This window comes from Barbatula barbatula (assembly GCF_947034865.1).
Source record: "Barbatula barbatula genome assembly, chromosome: 25".
Taxonomy (NCBI): Eukaryota; Metazoa; Chordata; class Actinopteri; order Cypriniformes; family Nemacheilidae; genus Barbatula; species Barbatula barbatula.
Genome location: NC_136788.1, coordinates 7,696,879 through 7,716,825, shown reverse-complemented (window position 1 = coordinate 7,716,825; position 19,947 = coordinate 7,696,879). Strand labels below are relative to the sequence as shown.

At 38.0% G+C, this 19,947-nt stretch overlaps 3 protein-coding genes across 3 annotated transcripts; 2 read left to right on the top strand and 1 right to left on the bottom strand.

Moving 5' to 3' along the window:
• Nucleotides 1-572: 572 nt before the first annotated feature.
• On the top strand, nt 573-4,057 carry duox2 (dual oxidase 2; the record flags this gene model as incomplete). The annotated part of the gene is made up of 7 exons (XM_079450900.1): nt 573-719; nt 959-1,016; nt 1,694-1,828; nt 2,100-2,307; nt 2,396-2,610; nt 3,317-3,534; nt 4,049-4,057. 7 exons carry the CDS (start codon nt 573-575, stop codon nt 4,055-4,057), a joined length of 990 nt encoding a protein of 329 aa, XP_079307026.1.
• apba2a (amyloid beta (A4) precursor protein-binding, family A, member 2a) lies at nt 4,002-14,156 on the bottom strand. Its single transcript, XM_079450611.1, has 12 exons — nt 13,969-14,156; nt 9,705-11,154; nt 8,788-8,838; nt 8,587-8,626; nt 8,361-8,506; nt 8,096-8,182; nt 7,457-7,639; nt 6,771-6,950; nt 6,486-6,698; nt 6,280-6,399; nt 5,863-6,003; nt 4,002-5,292 (listed from the first exon to the last, which is right to left on the bottom strand). Exons 2-12 carry the CDS (start codon nt 11,121-11,123, stop codon nt 5,221-5,223), a joined length of 2,652 nt encoding a protein of 883 aa, XP_079306737.1. The 5' UTR covers nt 11,124-11,154; nt 13,969-14,156; the 3' UTR covers nt 4,002-5,220.
• An 892-nt stretch (nt 14,157-15,048) lies between these two features.
• On the top strand, nt 15,049-19,486 carry eif3ja (eukaryotic translation initiation factor 3, subunit Ja). The gene is made up of 8 exons (XM_079450600.1): nt 15,049-15,193; nt 15,333-15,421; nt 15,799-15,850; nt 15,942-16,051; nt 16,227-16,338; nt 16,428-16,592; nt 16,698-16,771; nt 18,285-19,486. Exons 1-8 carry the CDS (start codon nt 15,172-15,174, stop codon nt 18,414-18,416), a joined length of 756 nt encoding a protein of 251 aa, XP_079306726.1. The 5' UTR covers nt 15,049-15,171; the 3' UTR covers nt 18,417-19,486.
• Nucleotides 19,487-19,947: the final 461 nt, after the last annotated feature.

The following is a 19,947-nucleotide window of genomic DNA, read 5'->3' as shown; positions in this document are numbered from 1 at the left end:
ACAGCGTCCGACTCACCACTTCGACGGCTATGAACTTAGTCGAATGGGAGCGAAATTAAAGAGGAGAGTCACTAAACGAGGCGTGGAAGATCCGACCCACCTTAAACCAAGACTTAATGCTGCTGAAGGGAGCGGTTAACACCTCTGTTTTCTGGAAATACCAATCGGGGCAATTGAAAGCTATTATTAGGAAACGCGAGCGTTTAAAAGATGCGCGCCGACCTACTCACCTTATTCCTCAAGGCGCTCGGGCTTACGCGTACAGGTAAGTTCGGTCGGCCGGAGCTTTGTTCAGGTCTATTAAGTAACAGTTTTTTGGATTAGATCCGATGTCCTTTCGTTCACGGTGTCAATGCGCGTATCATCTTTCAGGCGCGCAATCGCAGCCAGGTGCGCTCACCTGCGCCGGGGTCGCTTTACCTTAGTCTGTATGAATACGCTATAACGGGCTGTTTTAGGAGTAGACGCACACATGTAAGGTTTGTTTAGAAGCACGGAGGAGTGAGACGTGGACTGTTATCTGTGATCTGCAGGTAACTGAACCGCTGTGCCGCTTTCTGCTTTGGAGAAAGATGACTTTCTACGATGGCATTTACCCGTTTTATCCGCTACAAAGGAGCTCGTTCATCATCGACATCAGCGTCCTGGTGGTGATTCTGGTTTTCTCGGTTTTGGCCGTCAGCTTCTTGCTCATTCTGCCCGGAATACGTGGCAAGTCGGTGAGTGTTGCTCGCTTGTTTCTCGCACGAAGTCCTTTAATGGTGTTTTTGCTCAATGTATGGTGTGTTTATGTTAGGTTCTTCAGATTTGTTTCTTTTCACAAACCTTTTCTATTCGTTTGTTCGTTTTTGTTGGTAAGGGGTTTGTCCTGTTATGAGTTGAGGACAGTCGCATAGGAAATAGATTTGGGGACTTGAAAACAGAAAAACTCATTCTTGTTTTTTTTTTTGGCTTTCAGAGACTGTTCTGGATGTTCAGGATAATCATGAGTTTATTCATTGGAACTGTTTTAGTTGGTAAGTATTTTTAAATGATTTTTCGTGGCATTTGTTTCCAGGTGTGTGGATGGGAAAATCCAGCGTTACGGATGTGACGTTTTCAGTCAAAACTTGAAATTTAAACTCGCAGAGAGTGTATTTATTACCACTTACATTGAATGAACTGTTTATATTTGATTAAACCTTTAAAGATGGAGTCCAGACATCAGAGAAATATCCTTCTGTGAACAACCTTTCTATTTTAAGGGAAAGAAAAATGCATGCGTTATGGAGGTGACAATTACCTGAAAATGGAAAGCTATGCTTTAAAAAACAAAATGTGCTTTCAAAACCTTAAGACTTTAACCCACCGACTATCGACATCTAACTTATCGAAGTGAATTCGATTTTTTTCTTCATTTTAAGTTTGACATTGGCATAGTATTGCCAGTAACTGTAAAACAGGTTTGGACACATTTGGAGAATCAGGTCTCCAGATACTTAATGTCAGTTTAACCAGAACCAATACATACGTTTGCTTGTGCTATATTTAGTTGCGCAATGACATTTGGTGTCCAAATTCTGTGGTTACCATATATCCCAAAACTGAACTCGGTAGCTACAAGCTTGAACAATAGGTCTGTACACTCTATCGAGCAACTCATATGATTTTATGGGAGCCACTGAGCTCATGTAACCCTTTCCATTCACTTAAGTGCTGAATTTTACTGGAGACTGGGCTGAAGCCAGCGTGAAGGCCAATACCTCCTACAAATCCTTCAGTAATGCAGTGGTGTCAGCTGAGGTGGGTCTGCATGTTGGGCTGTATGGAATCAACATCACACTCAGAGGTGAGTCACTTTCAGTACTGTATTTCTATCATCATCGTGAAAATATTACGTCATGTAATAAATCCGGACTCATTTCTGTTATGTAACATTCTTTTTACAATCCACACCAATTATGTGGATACAATAATTAAACTACCGTATTTCATTAAACTAAACTGAAAGCTACTGCAGTTTCACTGAAATTAAATTTTATGCATATACACTAGTTGTTTACATTGATTTCTTCTTTATATGCACATATGTTCACATTTTAATATCTGGCCCTATACAGGAAGTCCCGTATCCCAGATAAATGAGACCATAGACTACAATGAAATCTTCAGCTGGTCCACAGACATGGACGTCCAGTATACCGATGCCCTGGAGAGGGGTCTACCCAACCCCATCCTTTACATCGCAGAGAAATTCACCCGTAACAGCGCTTGTGGACTGATCTACCAATACAGATATTCTGGACGGTTTGCTTCAGCCAATCTGTGGTAAGCCACACAGATGCGCGGACAGATCCAAAATCGAAACGAATTCCTATTCCAAGAATCTCAAAGAAATGCTTTTTTTTTATCACAGGACGGCTTTTTTCTGCTGGTTGGTGGCCAATATTCTCTTTTCAATGCCCGTCATCATCTACGGCGGGTACATGATGATAGTCACGGCCGCTTTCATCTTCTTCTCCGTGGCTTCCTTCTCAACGATATACAACACGGCCCCGTGTGACTTCACTATAGGAGCAGATTCATTCCGAGCAAGCTACAGTCACTCATTTTGGCTAGCTTTGGCAACGGGTAAATGCTCACTTGAATAAACATACAGATTCTTTAAATGATTAGATATCCAAAAAAATGGTCTCATGTTAAATAGGTCATAAAATGACTTTTTTCTATTCAGTCTTTTTTCATGATAATACTTTACCATAATTTTATGCATATGCAGTTTTATGGCAGAATTAACATGTTTTAAAGGTGCAATGTTTGATATTAAGAAGGGTCTATTGACAGAAATGCAATATACATGTAATATACATAACTTTGTGTTCAGAGGTGTATGAAGACCTTACATAATGAAGCGTTACATTTTTATTACCTTGGAATGAGCTATTTCTATCTACATACACAGCGGGCCCTCTTACCTGGAATTCACCATGTTGTTTCTACGGTAGCCCTAAACGGACAAACGGCTCTACAGATCTTATTTCGTAAATATGTTACCTTCTATGGCAAAGAAGTGAAAACGTGACAACATATTTGAACTGTAAGAGCCAACTTAGTGCCCTGAAAGGAAAGGGTGAGCGGTGGAATGTGCCGTTGGTTGCAATTCACAACCTCACCACTGGATGCTGCTAAAATCTCCACATTGCACCTTTAATGCTTGACTTTGTTTACTTTTGAACAGTTTACAATTTTGGTCCCAGGGGTCACTTGATGTCCACTGTGTAAAATCTTGTTTGTCAAGCAGTTAAAAAAAACAATGCTGTGTTATGTTGGATTTCAGGTTTGATGTGTGCTGTGATTGGTTTGATGGTGGTTCTGTTGGGGTGTCTGTTTCCTGCGAAGATGAGAGAGGCATTTAGTGTTGGCGCTGACAGCGAGAATGAAGAATGTCATACTGGTGAAGGCTACCTCAACAAAGGCTTTCTAGAGAGGGTGATCTGTGAAGACATCCAAGTGACGGGAAAAAGCAAGGAATCTCAGCAGATCGCTACATTAACGGTGGGTTTCATTGCACGAAGGAACACAATTTTATCAGTATTAGCTAGGTATTACATGAAAAGGAATGTTAACTCCACGATTCCAAACCAGACTTTAAAGAATATTGACACTTTTTTTCCGGGGCATATAGAGACCGGGGGCATCACGCATTTAAAATGAAACAAAAAAATGGTCTTCGGTTGTGAACCATGATACGGGCAAACCCTCGAATGCAAAAAATCTTGTTAAATCACTTGGGATAAAATGTTAAATTTAAGTACACGTGCCCAATTTGGCCCACAAACTAGCTCCACCAGATTTAAATTTAGGAAAACCACCCAACAAAGGGCGAAGTGTCAATAATATTCAAGAGCTACAGCTGAGCCCCTGATCCCTTTATGAAATAAAAGCAGTCAAGAGCTTCTTTATAACACCAAATTAAACTCACTCATAATATGATTTAAAACACACACAAAGTCACTGCTGTTGGATTGAAAGTTTGATCTCATTTATTTTGTTCTCTCTTTCTTTACAGCGACTCTGAAGGACATCTGTTTGACACCCGCTCGCACTACTTGAACACCTGCTGACTGAATAGCTGGCATCAGCTATTTCTAATTTATAGACATTATACTGTATAGAATTGTTTTTCTTGTACCTGCGTATTGATATGTAAATATGTACATAATACTACTTCAGAAATATGAAACAAATAAAACACAATCTCAAATGTCATCATTCTTTTCTTTTTCTATTATTCACAGTGATGATACCACAATGGAATTTACAATAATGGCTTGTTGCTGTTTCAATATTGTATAATAATGATTACTTACGTAAGCCATCTGAGGAATGTGGAATTATGGAATCCAATGACTGGCTATTGCTTTTGTTCCTACTACTAAGATGTGAGCAAAGCTAAAAATGGTGATAAATTGCTTTCTTATTAAAACGTGAAAATAACATTTGCATTTCAGTCTGCATTGATTCATTATGTCATTCATTCTATAACATCATGCATAAACATGAATGGATTTCATTAGTTATATTTTACTCTTTTAATCAGGCATGCTTATATCTACAGAAGAGGTTCATTCACAGTGTACAGTACCCATGTAGGTTAATTTATCACAGAGATATTGAAAACCTAATATACAATGCATACTATTTATCAAACAGAACAGTTCTCTTTGGATTTTAGCATGCTTTAGTCGATTTACTAACCTTTGAGTTTGGGAAATGTGTGTTTTGAATTAATGTAGTGTATTGCTAATGCCAAACATTATTTGATCATACGTGGCTAACAGTAGTTGTTTAACTCGAGCGCAGTCGCTTATATATTTACAGATCTTCTGTAAAACCGAACAGAATGTAGTCTATTCTGTTTCAGTTCATGAGTACTTTGGGCTTAAACCAAAGCCATCTGACGTATATACTGTACAGTACAAACTAATAAAACAAGCATCTACTCTTGTAAATAAAAACGAATTTGTTCATCCTCAAAATAAATGAGTAATAAACAACAGCACGGCTTTGATACAAGAACTGATGTGATTCAGTATGTGTGTGTGTGTGTGTTCATGCACGTATAGCTACTGTATATCAAGTCATTGCTCTTCAATGTGTTTCTGTTATTTGATTTTGGAAAGAACAGAACCTGTAAACTTGTTTAACTTCACAGCAAATATGTTGACATTGTGGGGTTCATCAGATGTACACCGGAGTTTCCTGTCCAGTCAGCAGCCTGAACATGACAGCGGGCATAGTTTTCATTTTAATCTGTCGAGGGAAACGAAAAAGAAACGTCAGTGCGCAATTAAATGACGTAATGACGACAATTTGTCGTATGACGGCAATAAAGGATGTATAAAGGATCACTCTGTGCTTTAAATAAGTTAGTTTTGTTTGACTCATGCCGAAAGCCAGAAGTGTACTTTACTAACTGTACTTCTTTACTGTACTTAAGCATTACTGTGAGGAATCTGTTTTGAACACGAGCACTAAAGACCAAAAAACATTGCTTGTAAGAACAGAATGTAATAGTTTTGTGTTAAACAATTACTTTTAACTATTTCTAGACTTGAGTCAGAGCTTCTATATTTTAAGCCTCAGTCGTTACTTCTATTGTTAAAAAATAACAATTTATAAAGTGTGTAACCTAGGGAAATCCCTCTTTCTTATTCAGTTTTGATCAATTAAAAATAATTTGCCAGCTTTTTCAACATAAAGTGAGAAATATACCGTCACACATCATTACGATCGCATACACGTCGCATTTTTAACACAGCCCTCATACGTAAATGTAATTCCCCTTTTACATCCCAGAGTTCATTGAACGTTATAACATACCTCTCCTACAGATACCGACAAGGCGTGGACGATTTTCTCATGCGCCATGGCAACCACACTCTGTCCGTTTATCTCAATGATTCTGTGGCCGACACGCACCCCTCCCCGTTCTGCAATACCTCCACGCATCAGACTGCAGATCTGTGAAATGAACAACAGGATGACCCTAAATCTTCAGCATGATATAGCAAAAGAATCTCATAAATGTGCTAATAGAGAGCATCTGAATGGATAAGTTACGGTAATGATAATGACTTCATTCTTAAATTCTGTGCATTTTGCCTGTTTAGTGCCATCTCTGTTTATAACATAAAATGGCTTTACGGCCCAATAGCAGGTTTGATGCCACCGTGGCACTCAGAAATGACACTTAGCGGCTTTAATATGATAGATATTCTCTTTAGCTTATTGACTTACGATGCCGTTCTGTACGCTGAAGCCGAGCTGGTACTGTAAATCTGGTCTCTTTATGATGACCGTGGTTACAGGTGGGCAACTCACCACGCTCAGTTTGACCTGCATGTGATTCTTGAGAGCCTAAAATGCCCAACACACAGACATGTATATAAGAACACATACTGTTGAAATCCAGTGCCGTGAGTCCAATCTAAAGACGTCAAAACCTTAATGATGCCCTGACAGGTGGAGAGGGGCAGGCCCACAAGGCTGGTGTCATTGACGGCCATGATCTGATCGCCCACATTGAGTTTGCCCGAGCGGGCGGCTGGACCGTTGTTCAGCATGCAGGCCAGGATGACGGTGGGGAGGATGGAGCCCCAGCCCGATTCCACGATCACCATGCCCAGAATCTCTCCCTTCTGCTTTTCAAGCTGAAGCTGAGAACACGTAAAATGAGCCTTGACACCCGAACAGTTGAATTGCTACAATAGTCGCTCCTTCTTCTTTACCTCTTTACAGTTTTCAGAATTGGAGAAATGGATGAGGTCGTCATTATACATCTCTTGTGAGTTCAGGATGTCACTGTAGTCTTTCTGGCTCAGGTCCTTGGGGTTGATCCCATTGGCCCGAAGGAACTCTTGGTAGGCCATGCTGAACGCCTGACCAATGGACTGTGCGATGAGCTGGGCCTGTGGAGAAGGAGGAAGGGAGGTGAACCGCTCGAGAGGAGGCTACTTGACAATGTGACGACATCGCAGAGCGAGAGAGTGCTTGACTCAAATCGAGAGAGCGGATAAGTGAAAGAACGTGTAGTTATTTAAACAAATACAAAGGGGGTAGATAAGATATGAGCAGAACGTGGACCTGCAGAATTTGGTCGAAATCTTATACCTTATAACCACACGGTTCTTGCCCACCATTGACTACCATAGTAGAAAAGTGACCATGAAAAGTGCCCCAGAACTCTTTTCTGTCCTACGTTATTCAAAATATCTTCTTTTGTATTCAACAGAACAAAGACATTTATACACGTTTAGAACGACTTGAGGGTTTGAGTTGTTTCCTCATTTCTAAGTCCCTTTGTATGAAAGCAGCTTTAAGAATAAATGCAAAGGTCACAGACTTGATCTTTAACCTGATGTACAAGAAATGTGATTGCAACACGCAGAATTCGTTTCATTAAGTCTCGGCTCACATCTTCAGACTCAAACACGTAGCACATCATGCGGTACTGCTTCCGGTTCTCTCCGGCGAGGCCCGAATCAGTGCAGTCAAGAGAAGATGAGTTTGACAGACGCCTCCGGGCCATTAGGACCACCACGTTACCGATGTCTGCGATATACGAGATGGTGCGGAGGGCGTTGTCCATCATCGTTTCCTGTCAACAAGGATGTGAGATCAGACAAAAAAAACTGTCAATATGAATCAATCCAGCAGCTTGTTTTTACTGTAAATTGTATTAAACATATTTCTTTATTACCTAAACGAAGTTATTTACTTTATATTTATGACTTTTGTCTTTTAATGGGACAGTACAATGAAAGGAACAAATACAGGGCAGATTCGACCCCATGCAACCCCATAACTTAACAAGAGCACTAACCAGTACACCAACCGCTTTGTTTTATATACAGTATAATATATATATATATATATTTATATGTAGTATGGTACTGTATTGTATAGCTGGTTTAAGTTGTTTTAAGTTGGTCTGATGTTTAGCTGGTCTAAAATCAGTAAAGCAGAGTCACCAGACTGGGAGATTTGTATAGCAATCCTTCCATGAACAGTACAGTGTATGATACATGAAATGATTTTGTAAAACTTCACCCACCTGTGTATCAGCGTTAAGCACCTTGATTGCTTTGGTTGAGATGAACAAGTCGATCTCTGTCAAGCTGTGAGCGTCACCCTCTTCAGACTGAAAGTCATAACACAAAGATTACAGCATCATCTAGTGGACTGACATGGAACTTACAACCATCTTCCATTTTCAATGGCATGAACAATATCTTTACCATAAAGAAAATTTGAATGTATATTCGTGAGAGTTATACTAAGGCAGAGAAATTATTTGTACAGATGATTGTTCATAATACCTTAACACAGTCAAGTGCTTCCTGCGCTTGTTTCATGCGGATGCTTTTGGACGGGTTCCTCTCGGACAGCAGCTGGGTAGAGCCGAGGTAGTTTGCTGCAAAGATGATTCCATTGACAAGATCATCTGGCTCACAGGGACCAGGGACTGATGAGAAACGCAAAGACAAGGATATATAGATGGTTGGGTAAAAACATTCAAAAACGAAGTCTCATTACAAAACTTACTATCCACAAAGCTTGGGAAAGAAGGATTTTTCTGGAGTGGCTGAAAAGCAAAAGATATAGAAGTTAAAGATTGTTTACGTGACATTGTGCATGTGATATATTCTGAGACAACTGAATCAAATGCTTTCTTTAGATTGCAGAATGCTTTTATTGTTTAGCACCTAACTGTTTGCTTGAGCATCTAACCGGTTTCTTGGTTACCTCTGTGTTTTGTGCAGCTGGTGTTTCTGTTCTTCGGTCATTCTGAGAAACCTGTATAGATCATTAAAAAGACAAACAGATAATATGGGGACAATTTAAATATGTCAGCTGATAAGTGTTACAGACATATCAAAGCCATAATATAGAATATATTGGTTAAAATTTGGGCTCACACTGCTTAAATGTTTAATAAAATATCATTAAAATTACAATCTTAGTATGTGCTGACAGCCTTGTGGTTAGTGCTCCGACATATGGCGCTGTTGTGCTTTGGGCGACGACTTTATTGAAATCCTGTTCCCTGGTATTTATTCTGTGAATGAATTACGGTACCCCGCAACTTGTTAGCATCCGCCGTTTTAAAGCCAAAAAAACCACAAGCCATTTATAACTGGTGGTGTGTTTTATGTCATAGATTAAAACTTGTTTTGTTGACCACAGAGCCCCAGACGATTAACAAAAAAAACATTAAAAAATACATTTAAGGGAAAAAAATAATATTTTAAATGTTTGATGTTATTTTATAGACAAAAATGTATTTTATATTTTTGGAAAACTAAAATTTTACGTTGCACAATGTCTGTTTTGAAATTGATGACTTGGACTGAATAATGCAAAACCATTCAGTCCGAGTTTCATGTTTTTCTTTTTCATGTTTTTTTGTTTATGCTGTTTTAGTGTATTAAAAAGAAAGTATCTCAGGGAGAGGTCAGACTTCAGAAAGCTGTAGAGTACATTTGTAAACATTTTGGGCAAAAAGTGACTACACGAAGAAGAATTTTTTTTACATAGTTTTGATTTATTTGTGGTTTTTAGTCTCAACGTAATCCCCATAGTTACATGTATTTAAATAGTTTGCTGTCATTCTAAAACATGAAAAAATAATGAGGACCCTAATAAGTGACCTTCACTCTTACCTGTTCCCGACTAACCCTCAAGCTCTCTTCAGTGGGTTTGGCCAAGTCTTTCTGCACTTGTTTATCTTGGGACTGAACAGACGTGGTATCACAGACTCTTGGTTGGCTGTTTCTCCTGCATGATGAAGATTCAGAGGTCCTGGAACCATCGGGGGTCCCTCTCTCATCATTTGTGTGTTGACCTCCACCTTTGTCTCTCCCTGAGTTATGTGGCACAACCTTCGATTTAGATTTCACCAAATCGATTTGCTTCTCCAGCTGTTCTTCATCAACATCAAAGCTTTGCTTTCCTTTCGCACCCTTAGTTTTGTGACTACACGCAGGTCGGTTTTTGCTATCCCCGGGACTTTTAATTTGTTTTTGTGAATAGACCTCCTCTCTGGAGTTTTTTAATGAATGTCTTTTTTTCCAAACCGCCCTGTCCGTGGGATCTGCGTGTTTGGCTTTTGCGGTGACCCCACCGGCATCCTGGTCTCTTTTGTGTTCTCTCTCCGGCTTATGTCCTTGATATCTGGAGCTTTGTCCGGGGTCACCTCTGCCTCCGTTGAGTACTGGGACATCACGATCTTTTGGACTATCCTTTCTGATTCTTTCCCTATGAGTATAACTTGATCCCTGAGTGACGTCCTTTGGATGTTTAGGGTTGTCCTGGTTCCTCCCTTGCCCACGATTGAAATCTTGGGAACGACTTGTGAAGCCATCATTACATTTATAATGGATCTCATTGTTGTTCTCCTCTGAATCTTTTCCTTTGTAGAAGAAATACCCGTCATCTTCTTCCTCGCTATCCTCCAACTCTTCCTCCGTCTCCTCATCGTCCTCCTCATCCTCAGCCATAGGAGCTTGCACGAAAGTGGTTTCCGTGATAGGCTCAGGACGTTTGTAAACCAACGTTGTTGCGTCTTTCTGAACGACCTCGTAGAAACCTTCCGAGTGCCCCCAAGCCTCGGGTTTGGAGTTTTCTTCGAGGTCCCGGGATGTGCGGGGACCCTCAGCACCATCCGGCCCTTCGTGGCAGTCCATTCCTTCCATGTAGCTTTCATCCTCAGGGCAGCAGTGGACGTAGTAGGTCATCCGATCCGCTTCGGTTTGGAGATCTTCCTCGTAGTCATGCTCCTCCCCTTCCTCCTCCCCGGATGCTACGTTATCATAGTCGGACAGCGAGTCTTCATCCATGCTGTCAGGTTGAGGAGGGCTTGATTCGTCATCAGATCCATCACTTAGACTGGATCCGGCCCGCATGGGTGAAGACGGCTGGATGTCTTGCTTGCTGCGGCCAGGCTTCTCAGGACTTGGATCGTCTCCATCCCCAGAGAGTTTTCCAGGTTTCTCAGACACAAGGCTGGATGCTGATGGGTTGAGCTCTGAAATGAAAGTTTTCTTCTCCTGCTTTCTCCTGAGAGCCATAACAGGCTTCATTGGACCCACACGAGTTTGGATTCTGTCAGCCCTGAAACAAAGTACAAAATTAAAATTTTCAAAACAAACGAGAGAAAACTGAGTTACTCCCTAGTGGTGGGTAACTTTATAAGGAACTGCAGTAGAATCAGTCGAACTGTAATAAAGAAAGTCTGAATAAAACCAAAGCCCTGATGGTAATTTAATTATATATGGTGGTATTGTACCAACATAAACAAACGTTAACTTCCGGTACACATTCACAAACAATAGAGTGCCTGTGGATTATTTCTGATATCAAGCTAAACTTGCCTCTCGAATATTTTGAATTTAGACTGCAATACCAAGCTCAACCGCTAGATGTCAATGTACCATACAGTTTGTTTAAATGCGTCAAAACTGCAGGACCCATTTAAAAATCGTTTATTTAATACAATTATTAGACAGTAAAATAATCATACAAATTAATATTAAAATATATTAAATTAAATATAAATAGTTTTATTATTAGACACTAGCCAAACACAAACCGGAAGTATGGGGGTCAGGCGCGCGTGCTTCTGCTGAAACGGTCTATAGTTGGGTCACGAAACAACCGCAGTAAAGAATTTAGTTGTAAAACACATAATAAGGTAACACAAAAAATGATCACAATAAATATAACTGTGTTCTCTATTTTGCAAAAAGCATCATTTTAACATAGGATTGCATACTTTATGTATTGTGTAGCTTTATTCTGCAGAAATTCTCATTACCATAACGTGACCTGATTTGAATGCGTTATATGTTTAAACAGATTGAAAAAACAATTGTATGATCTATTCTCTTTTGACTTTCTTCTTACCATTACTGATACTGTAGTTTTCCGCATTAAACAAAAGTTACATGTATAATTCTCTCTTAAAATTATGATAAATAAAAACCTGCCTAGGCATCATGGCTACGGTAATGAGATTTGTAAAAAAATATATAAATCGTGTTTTTAACATGTTATAAAAAATTAGATTTGTTTGAAAATCATGTTTGACATCTTGAAACCAAGATTTCGTGAGACTCACCCAATTCTAGCCATTTACAGTATAATTCTTACGGTATAGTTCTTAAGATCATAAATGCATCTCACCTAGGACCTAAGTGGTGGAGAAAGTAAGTGACCTACTTTCCTGACTACATGCCAAAAGTTTACCTCCACCTTGACATCGTTCACCCCGAGATGTGTGGAAAACACAACTACATCCAAACCAAACACAGCATCAGGAGGACAGAACTGTGCAGTTCAGCGGGAAACATGCTGATATCTCACTACAGGTATCTCTCTCTCTCTCTCTCTCTCTCTCTCTCTCTCTCTCTCTCGATGAGAGGCATATGTGACTATTGGATGTCACGGTTACAAAACACAAATGGCCTAAACGTTTTGAAGTTTGAATTCATACACGTTTTACATTACACTGAAATAAAAATATTCTGACATAAAAGGCACACTAAATAATGTACATCATTTATTGTATTAGACAACAAACCAAGTCATATCTATGAACTGTGCAACAACCTGATTTCCTGTTACTTTTCCAATCGTAAGAAACAACTAACCCGAATATTTGACGGATGTTATTGAACTACTGCTGGGATTGTAATATCAGCCATTGTTTGAATCACTTTACTAGTGTAATAACATTTAATGTGGTTTATATAAAGTTGCAAAGTGTGAAGGGACAGTTCACCCAAAAATGAAAATTCTGTCCTCATTTACTCAGATTGATCCAGTCCTGTATAAATGTCTTTGTTCTGCTAAACACAAAGGAAGATATTCGGAAGAATGTCAGTAACCAAACCAAATCTCACCCCCTATTGTCTTCCATGAACAAAGACATTTATACAGGTTTGTATGGAACAATCCGAGGGTGAGTAAATGATGACAGATTTGTAGCATCCCTTTAAATTGAATCCGTATTCCTTATCAAGCAACTCACACTTCAGATATGCAGAAAAAGATTTGGCTCCGGCCTTAGGGAAAAACAGCAAAGCTAAGCTGAAATGTGCTCTTGGTCAAAGCCATGTAATCGAAGACTATCGGATCAGCGCACACCATCTTACCACCCGATACACATCCCTAATGCTCTTTTATCTCCAGCTACGCAAATGAATTTGCCAGGATCTGTTTTCATTTAGCCTGTAATTCAGAGCCTACTTATCAGAACACGAATAAGTGAGCGTTCATAAAGATTCCCAATACTTTTCCGTGCATATAAAAATCAACTCTGAGTCCATTTCATTACATGTATTTATTGTTGTCTTCCCTAAAGTAATATGAAGTCAATTCTATTAGACATGGACTCAAATCCAAAGGCTCAAGTTCATCCTTTACACCTGCAGGGAATTGCTGTCTCATCTAAATGCTTTTCTGGACACTTGTTTGGCCAGCAGCACCAGACAAAACGTTAGTTAATACAATGCGTGTTTACTGCTGGTTGTCATGTTCTTTCAATTCTGACTTGAAGAAAAGTTTCTTAATGAACCTTAGGCGTCATATCCAGCGGTTCTGACGTCACGACCGAATTACTGCAACGTCAATCGAGCCCAAATCTTTCACAAATACAAGTCCTGTCAAATAAAACACTCTCGTTAATGCTCGGTTAGCTTAAAAGGCTAACATACGTTAACGTTACCTAGAGAATATGCCGCGTGAGATCACCATCGTTTCATCAATGAGACAAATCGTGCATGCATGCGCGTGGCCCTAAACCTGTCTTAAAATAACAATTGCACGATGAGTGTTTATGTATTGGACAATCTTAACCTTAAATGCAAACTGAGGGTACTCAAGACGAGGCAATACACACATAATATATGAAAATATATTCCTCACCGGAGCCAGTTTGGTGTCGATCAATCGAATAAGATTTTGTCGCCGTATTGCTACGACATTAATGAAGAGAATGTGATTCCATATCTTTCATAAAGCACAGATGCTCGGGAACGCATAGCTAAATACACGCACACACACACACACACACCCGCAGCATCCCGGGACAAGACACACACACACACACACTCGGTTTATGAGTTATTTAAAGACACAGAACTAAATATCACCGCATGGCCGCAAGAAAAAAGGTTTCTGTGAATAAATACTTTTCTGTGAATAAATAAAACAAGAAAAAACAAACAAAATTGAAAACGGAAGTAGTTTGTTTATTTAAGACTTTACGTGGTGCATCATCTGGGAACGTATTTACACATAAATGCATTTCAATGATATACAATAGATAATATCACACATTTAAACTGATGAATTCGTAACACGTGCTCTGCTTCTATAAATATGCCGTAAACTTGATTGTGATATTTTAATATACATTTAAGGTTGGAACAAATTGCTTATATTATATAGATGTACAGCACATTTACAAATACATCAAAAATCTATTTGTTTGAAGGTTCTTCCTCCAGTTGTGTTAAAAAGTGAAATACTTACATACTTTTTAACAAAAAAAATATTATCTGTTCATAGCCACCTGTACATTAATGTTCATAGTATATAGCCATGTGTATATATTGTTCAAAGATACCTACTGTCATATTTTCATAGAACATACATACTATAAAGTATTTTCATAGTCCATGCCCACTGTATAATATTGTCCTGATATTGTATTCTGTATTTATTCACTGTATATCCTGCACTTGCTAATTGCACAGCTGGTTAGACCTAAACTACATTTCGTTACACTGTACTTGTATATGTGTAATGACAATACATGTAATCTTATCTAATCTAAAATCCTTGTGGAATACATTGAGATCAGCGTTAAAACTTGAAAAATTAAGACTTTTTTGCTCGTCGTGTTAACTTTCCAACGATATACGTATAATCGTAGAGTTTTAAACAACAACAACAACAACAAAAACACTTTAGGATATTATCTCTAATGGCATTCAATTATTTGACTGAGCGAACGCTGCTTTTGAGTGCCTATATTCGGGACTTTTATTTTGAAACCAACACGACTCTTCCTGCGGTGCGTTCAGCTTCACGCTCTCATCCCCTTCAGCGAGCGACTCACACATCATGGCGGACGTCGATTCGTGGGGTGAGAATTTCTCTTAATTTTCCCGTTATCTTTAATGTATTCAAAAATAAATACACATAAATATGTTTATATTGAAACAATATCCTCATAAGAATGTATTTTATATTTTACGTAACTAAATTCAATGTTAAATGTCCAGATGCTGATAGTTTCGAGCCCGAAGAGCCAGGTAAAAAGGCGGCAGTTCATGACAAATGGGAGGGCGAAGATGAAGAAGACGACGTGAAAGTTAGTAAAGGACGACATGTTTGTTGTTTACACAACAATAAATGTGTTTAGTGCTTAAATAAGGAAACACGTTTTCATTGGCGGCTAACTGCGGCTAACTATGCTTGCTAACTCGGTCTGTCAGCATGGTGGCTAATCTAAATACATGGCCAGTCAGTTATTAACATAAGAGGGCGTACACACTCTGAAAGTCATGATTTCATAATAATCGTCATTGATATAGAAATTAAACGTGTGCTAAAGATCATGATTGAATTCACTTTAGTTTATAAAGGTGTATAACGGGGCCTTGGGTATTAGTGCATTTTAGAGACAAACAAAATCATGTCATCAGAAACATGTTGTATTCTTGCTTATTTTTGGTGTACTCCATCTAGGATAACTGGGATGATGATGAAGAAGAGGAAAAGGCAGAGGAAAAAAAGACAGGTGCAGCATTTCTACTTTACTACTGTCATCTGCGTGCGTGGTTTCACAATAGTTTGGCTTGGTGATTAAATTATGCGTTTTCCACATACAGAGACAAAGCCTACAGAAAAGAAAAAGCTTAGTGACAAAATAAAAGAGAAGGAAAGTTTACAAAGGAAAAAGCAAGAGGAGCTCAAACAACAACAACAACAACAACAACAAGTAAGTTCAAACAACAAGTAAGTTCAGACAACACAGCATTGTGCTTAACCTTTTTCAAAGTTTTCATTATATTATTATGTGCATTCATACATTGCAACAGTTATGCTATTTTTTGTTAAACCCTCCTATTACAATGTGAATGGCAGTGACTAATGGTGACTTTGGTTTTAAAAAGTTAGAGGAGACGATAACCAATGAACTGACACCAGAAGAGGAGCTGGCAGAGAAACTCAGAGTGAAAAAACTACAGGAGGATTCAGATTTAGAACTAGCAAAAGAGGCTTTTGGTGAGCGTTTTTTCACTATAACTGCATGAGGTGAAAACATGTTGTCTGTTGTGTTTATAACAAGCAGTATGATTTGTTTTGTTTTTTAGGTGTTGTATCAAATAATGTTACAGGAATTGATGCAATGAACCCATCATCTAAAGACGACTTTACAGAGTTTGAGCGGTTGCTAAAAGAAAAAATTTCTCCGTATGAGAAGTCTATACACTATTCCAGCTTTTTAGAATCACTGTTTAGGGACCTTTGTCTGTCATGTAAGTTTGCTTCATTGTAACTTTTAGTTATGTTGACAGTTCTTCAGAGTAATTCAGTATATGAAACATTGCCTTCTGACCTGAATTATTGTCATTACCTTTCAGTGGAAGTTGACGACTTGAAGAAAATTAACAACTCGATCACAGTGTTACTAAGTGAAAAGCAGAGGCAAGAAAAGGTATGAAACTTTATTTGGGTAATTGACGAATATGCAGTAAACATTTTTTGTGTAACACCATTACTGAAGAAGGAAATACACATATTTATGTAAGGTGAAGTTTTCAGTTTCAGAGAATATAAGGTCTCTGAATTTGTCAACTCGCACTGTTTTTTTGAGCATTTTTACTAAAATGTCCTGTGGTGTGACATGGCCAGAATTAAGAAAAACTAATATGTTTAATATATACAAATATTTTCATGAAGTGTTATTTATTTAGTATGAAATTGTGAATTATTTTTCCCCATGACTTGTTTGTTTTCAATAAAAATGAGACGAAATTTGATGTCATCCTTTCGAAAATCCAGAAAAGTATACTATTTTTAGATGAGTGATGACTATAACTCCCCTAGTGCAATACCCAAACTGTTCTTTAAGATATTATGAGATAAAAACAAATCTATTTAATTTATTTTGAATTTCTCTCCATAGACCCGTGTGCCCTCTCCCATTAATTTTTCTCCCTCAATTCTTTCCGTTTCAAAACCAAAGTATTATCACATTTTTTTATTTTCATGACACTTACAACATTACATTTTCTGCAAAGACATCAGAAAAGTTGTAATTCGTGTAACTATTAAATTTGAGCGCCACAAATGATCAAAAATAAATAAGAAATGAGTTAACAATTATTATTACATTGTTTAAAATGCTTCTTAGAAAGACCTTGTCCTCTTGTGTGACAGCAGTTGTCACACCGTACGACATCCATCACACCAAAGGACGTTTCAGTCTTTTGTCTCTGCTAATGACCTTCCTATTTCAAGCAAACTTGTCAATAGCAGTTATTAAGAATTCTTTGCATAATCTTCCATGATTATGTAGTAGAGACTTTTTGAGAGAAACTTTGCATGTGCTTCACAAGGTATTCAGTAACATGATATTGAATGGGGTCATTTTAGCAAATGAATGTGGTTTGTGGATTTGCTCGATTTAAAATCAGGATCAGGTGTCACACCAGAGGACATGGTTTTCAGTGACAAAATGTATCAAGTTCCTACGCTTTTAGAAATATATGGATCAAAATAGACACTTGTAAAATTATGCCTGATGTATTTATTTTTGTTTTCATGCTTTTCTTTGTATTCGTTTTAATTTACCGAACCATGGTTGAGACAGTCACACCATAGGACAATTCTGAGATTTGGCTAAAAATTGAATCTAATAATACAACAGTTTTATAAAAACAGGTCCATGTATGATAAGGATATGCATAACCATTTACTGCATTTGAAGTTATGACAATACTAATCGTATACATTTTTATCCTGTGTGAGATCATGGCAAAATGATATGTCACGCCAACAACCTATTACCAAAAATGCTACATTGGTTTTTATTGCAAATATTTAGCCAAATATTTCATACAAAAAAGTGTGAATACACAAGAAATGAAATGTATATTAATCTTGGGAGTAAAAATATATATTTCGTTTTTTAAGCGTGTTTATTTTTGTATTTTTTGACTCGACAGCAAAACAAAGGTAAAAAGAAAAAGAAGGGAATTGTACCAGCAGGAGGATTTAAAGCCAAGCTGAAAGATGACCTTGCAGATTACGGGGAGTTTGATGGCGGTTATGCACAAGACTATGAGGATTTCATGTGACCACGGCTTAACCGACTTATCACTTTTGCCGTTTGCTGAACCATATACCTTAACAGCATGACCTTATCCCTGCAGTCAGGCCTGTTACCAGAATCATGCTAGAAAACTCTGATCTTCATCCCATGACATGCACAATATCCCCTCAAAGACTTTTATACAGAGATTTAAATAACTGCTCGACTTTTTCCTGGTCTGTCGTCGGTCAGCGTTTGTCGGAATAAGAATCCGATAATGCAACATTAGATCCTCCTTTAAAAGTGAACACTGACAGTGTGTGAACTAGCAGTATAGATTTCACAGTCCAGATGAATATGAACAAAGAGTGTTATTGTTCAGTAACTGCTACTTAAATAAATGACATTCTATGCAAATTTCAGAACATGTCGATATGAATTTCAACGTCCTTGGATAAATTTTGCACTTGACAGCCAGTGGTCCTTTGGAAGTTAGACTTGTTTGAACAAGATTACTTTTGCATAGCAGTCTAGCTAGCTAAACCCATATAAACCGAAGTGGTAATATCTAAAAAGTAATGTGGTCTAAGAATCATGTCTACACTAATGCTTTATTTTCTACTTTGGTTCATTCATTTCGATACGTAAATCTAGATCGTAGCGTACTTTAAGCCTAAAAAAGTATTTTAAAGAAAATAACGCTTAAATGTTTGTAGCCCGTGATGCATTCTACATGAAGTAAAAGACCAAAAGTATAAAACTGCGTTGTGCGGCTCACTCATAAATAACTGGTTTTAAAGATACATTGTCAGGATTACCTCAGAATCTTTTGCAGAGCAGAATATATAAATATTTACAAACTCAATGCAACACATTATGCAGTTACTCATTTGACCTCAACCACGCCAGCAAAGAATTGATGCGATCTCAGACAGGGTTTGAGATGATCTGCTGAAATATAAGGGACTGATGTAGGGTCAGGAATAATTTGGCTGTCAATTTTCTCTACAAACTAAAGTGTGATAGACGTGCTTCAAAGAGACTTGTGTAAAGGTGATAATAGGACTGCACTGTTTTATAAAGATCTAATTTAATAAAAGTTGCTTAAAATCCTTGAATTGTTCTGTTGTTTTTGCATTGTTTCTCAAAATATCTGCAAATCTAAATGGTGTAACTGATTCCGTAACTAAATGTCTATGCATTTAAACTAGGATAAAAAAACATTTGAAGTTTAACACTGAGGACAAAATAAGGAACTGCAGCCTTTATCTGGTAGTTGAAATAAATTATCTTTAAAAAATGGCTGGTTGAACCCCTTTGATAAAAAAAGACTGTGCAATTAAATTCACATGGTAAGTTTCAATGTATATTTAAGATACCGGTATAAAAGTTATAAATAGTAATTTAAAGGAATGCAGATTTTCAATGACAAATGTATTTATTAAAACAGACTTACCTTTAAACTCGTCCTCTAGTGTCCCAGATAACATGAATCTGGGACAGCTGGTGTTCGGCCTGACGATCAGACTCGTGGTGGTCGAGCTTATACTCACCTCTGCCGCTCCAGCAACTTGCCT

Excerpts from the sequence above, each read along its gene's own strand:
- apba2a (XM_079450611.1), bottom strand. The coding sequence starts at position 11,123 with ATGAAGCCTGTTATGGCTCTCAGGAGAAAGCAGGAGAAGAAAACTTTC. Across the intron at positions 8,507-8,586 it reads TTTCCCAAGCTTTGTGGATA|TCCCTGGTCCCTGTGAGCCA; the intron begins GTAAGTTTTGTA and ends GTTTCTCATCAG. Across the intron at positions 6,400-6,485 it reads CCTGTCAGGGCATCATTAAG|GCTCTCAAGAATCACATGCA; the intron begins GTTTTGACGTCT and ends TGGGCATTTTAG.
- eif3ja (XM_079450600.1), top strand. The coding sequence starts at position 15,172 with ATGGCGGACGTCGATTCGTGGG. Across the intron at positions 15,422-15,798 it reads ATGAAGAAGACGACGTGAAA|GATAACTGGGATGATGATGA; the intron begins GTTAGTAAAGGA and ends TACTCCATCTAG. Across the intron at positions 15,851-15,941 it reads GGCAGAGGAAAAAAAGACAG|AGACAAAGCCTACAGAAAAG; the intron begins GTGCAGCATTTC and ends TTCCACATACAG.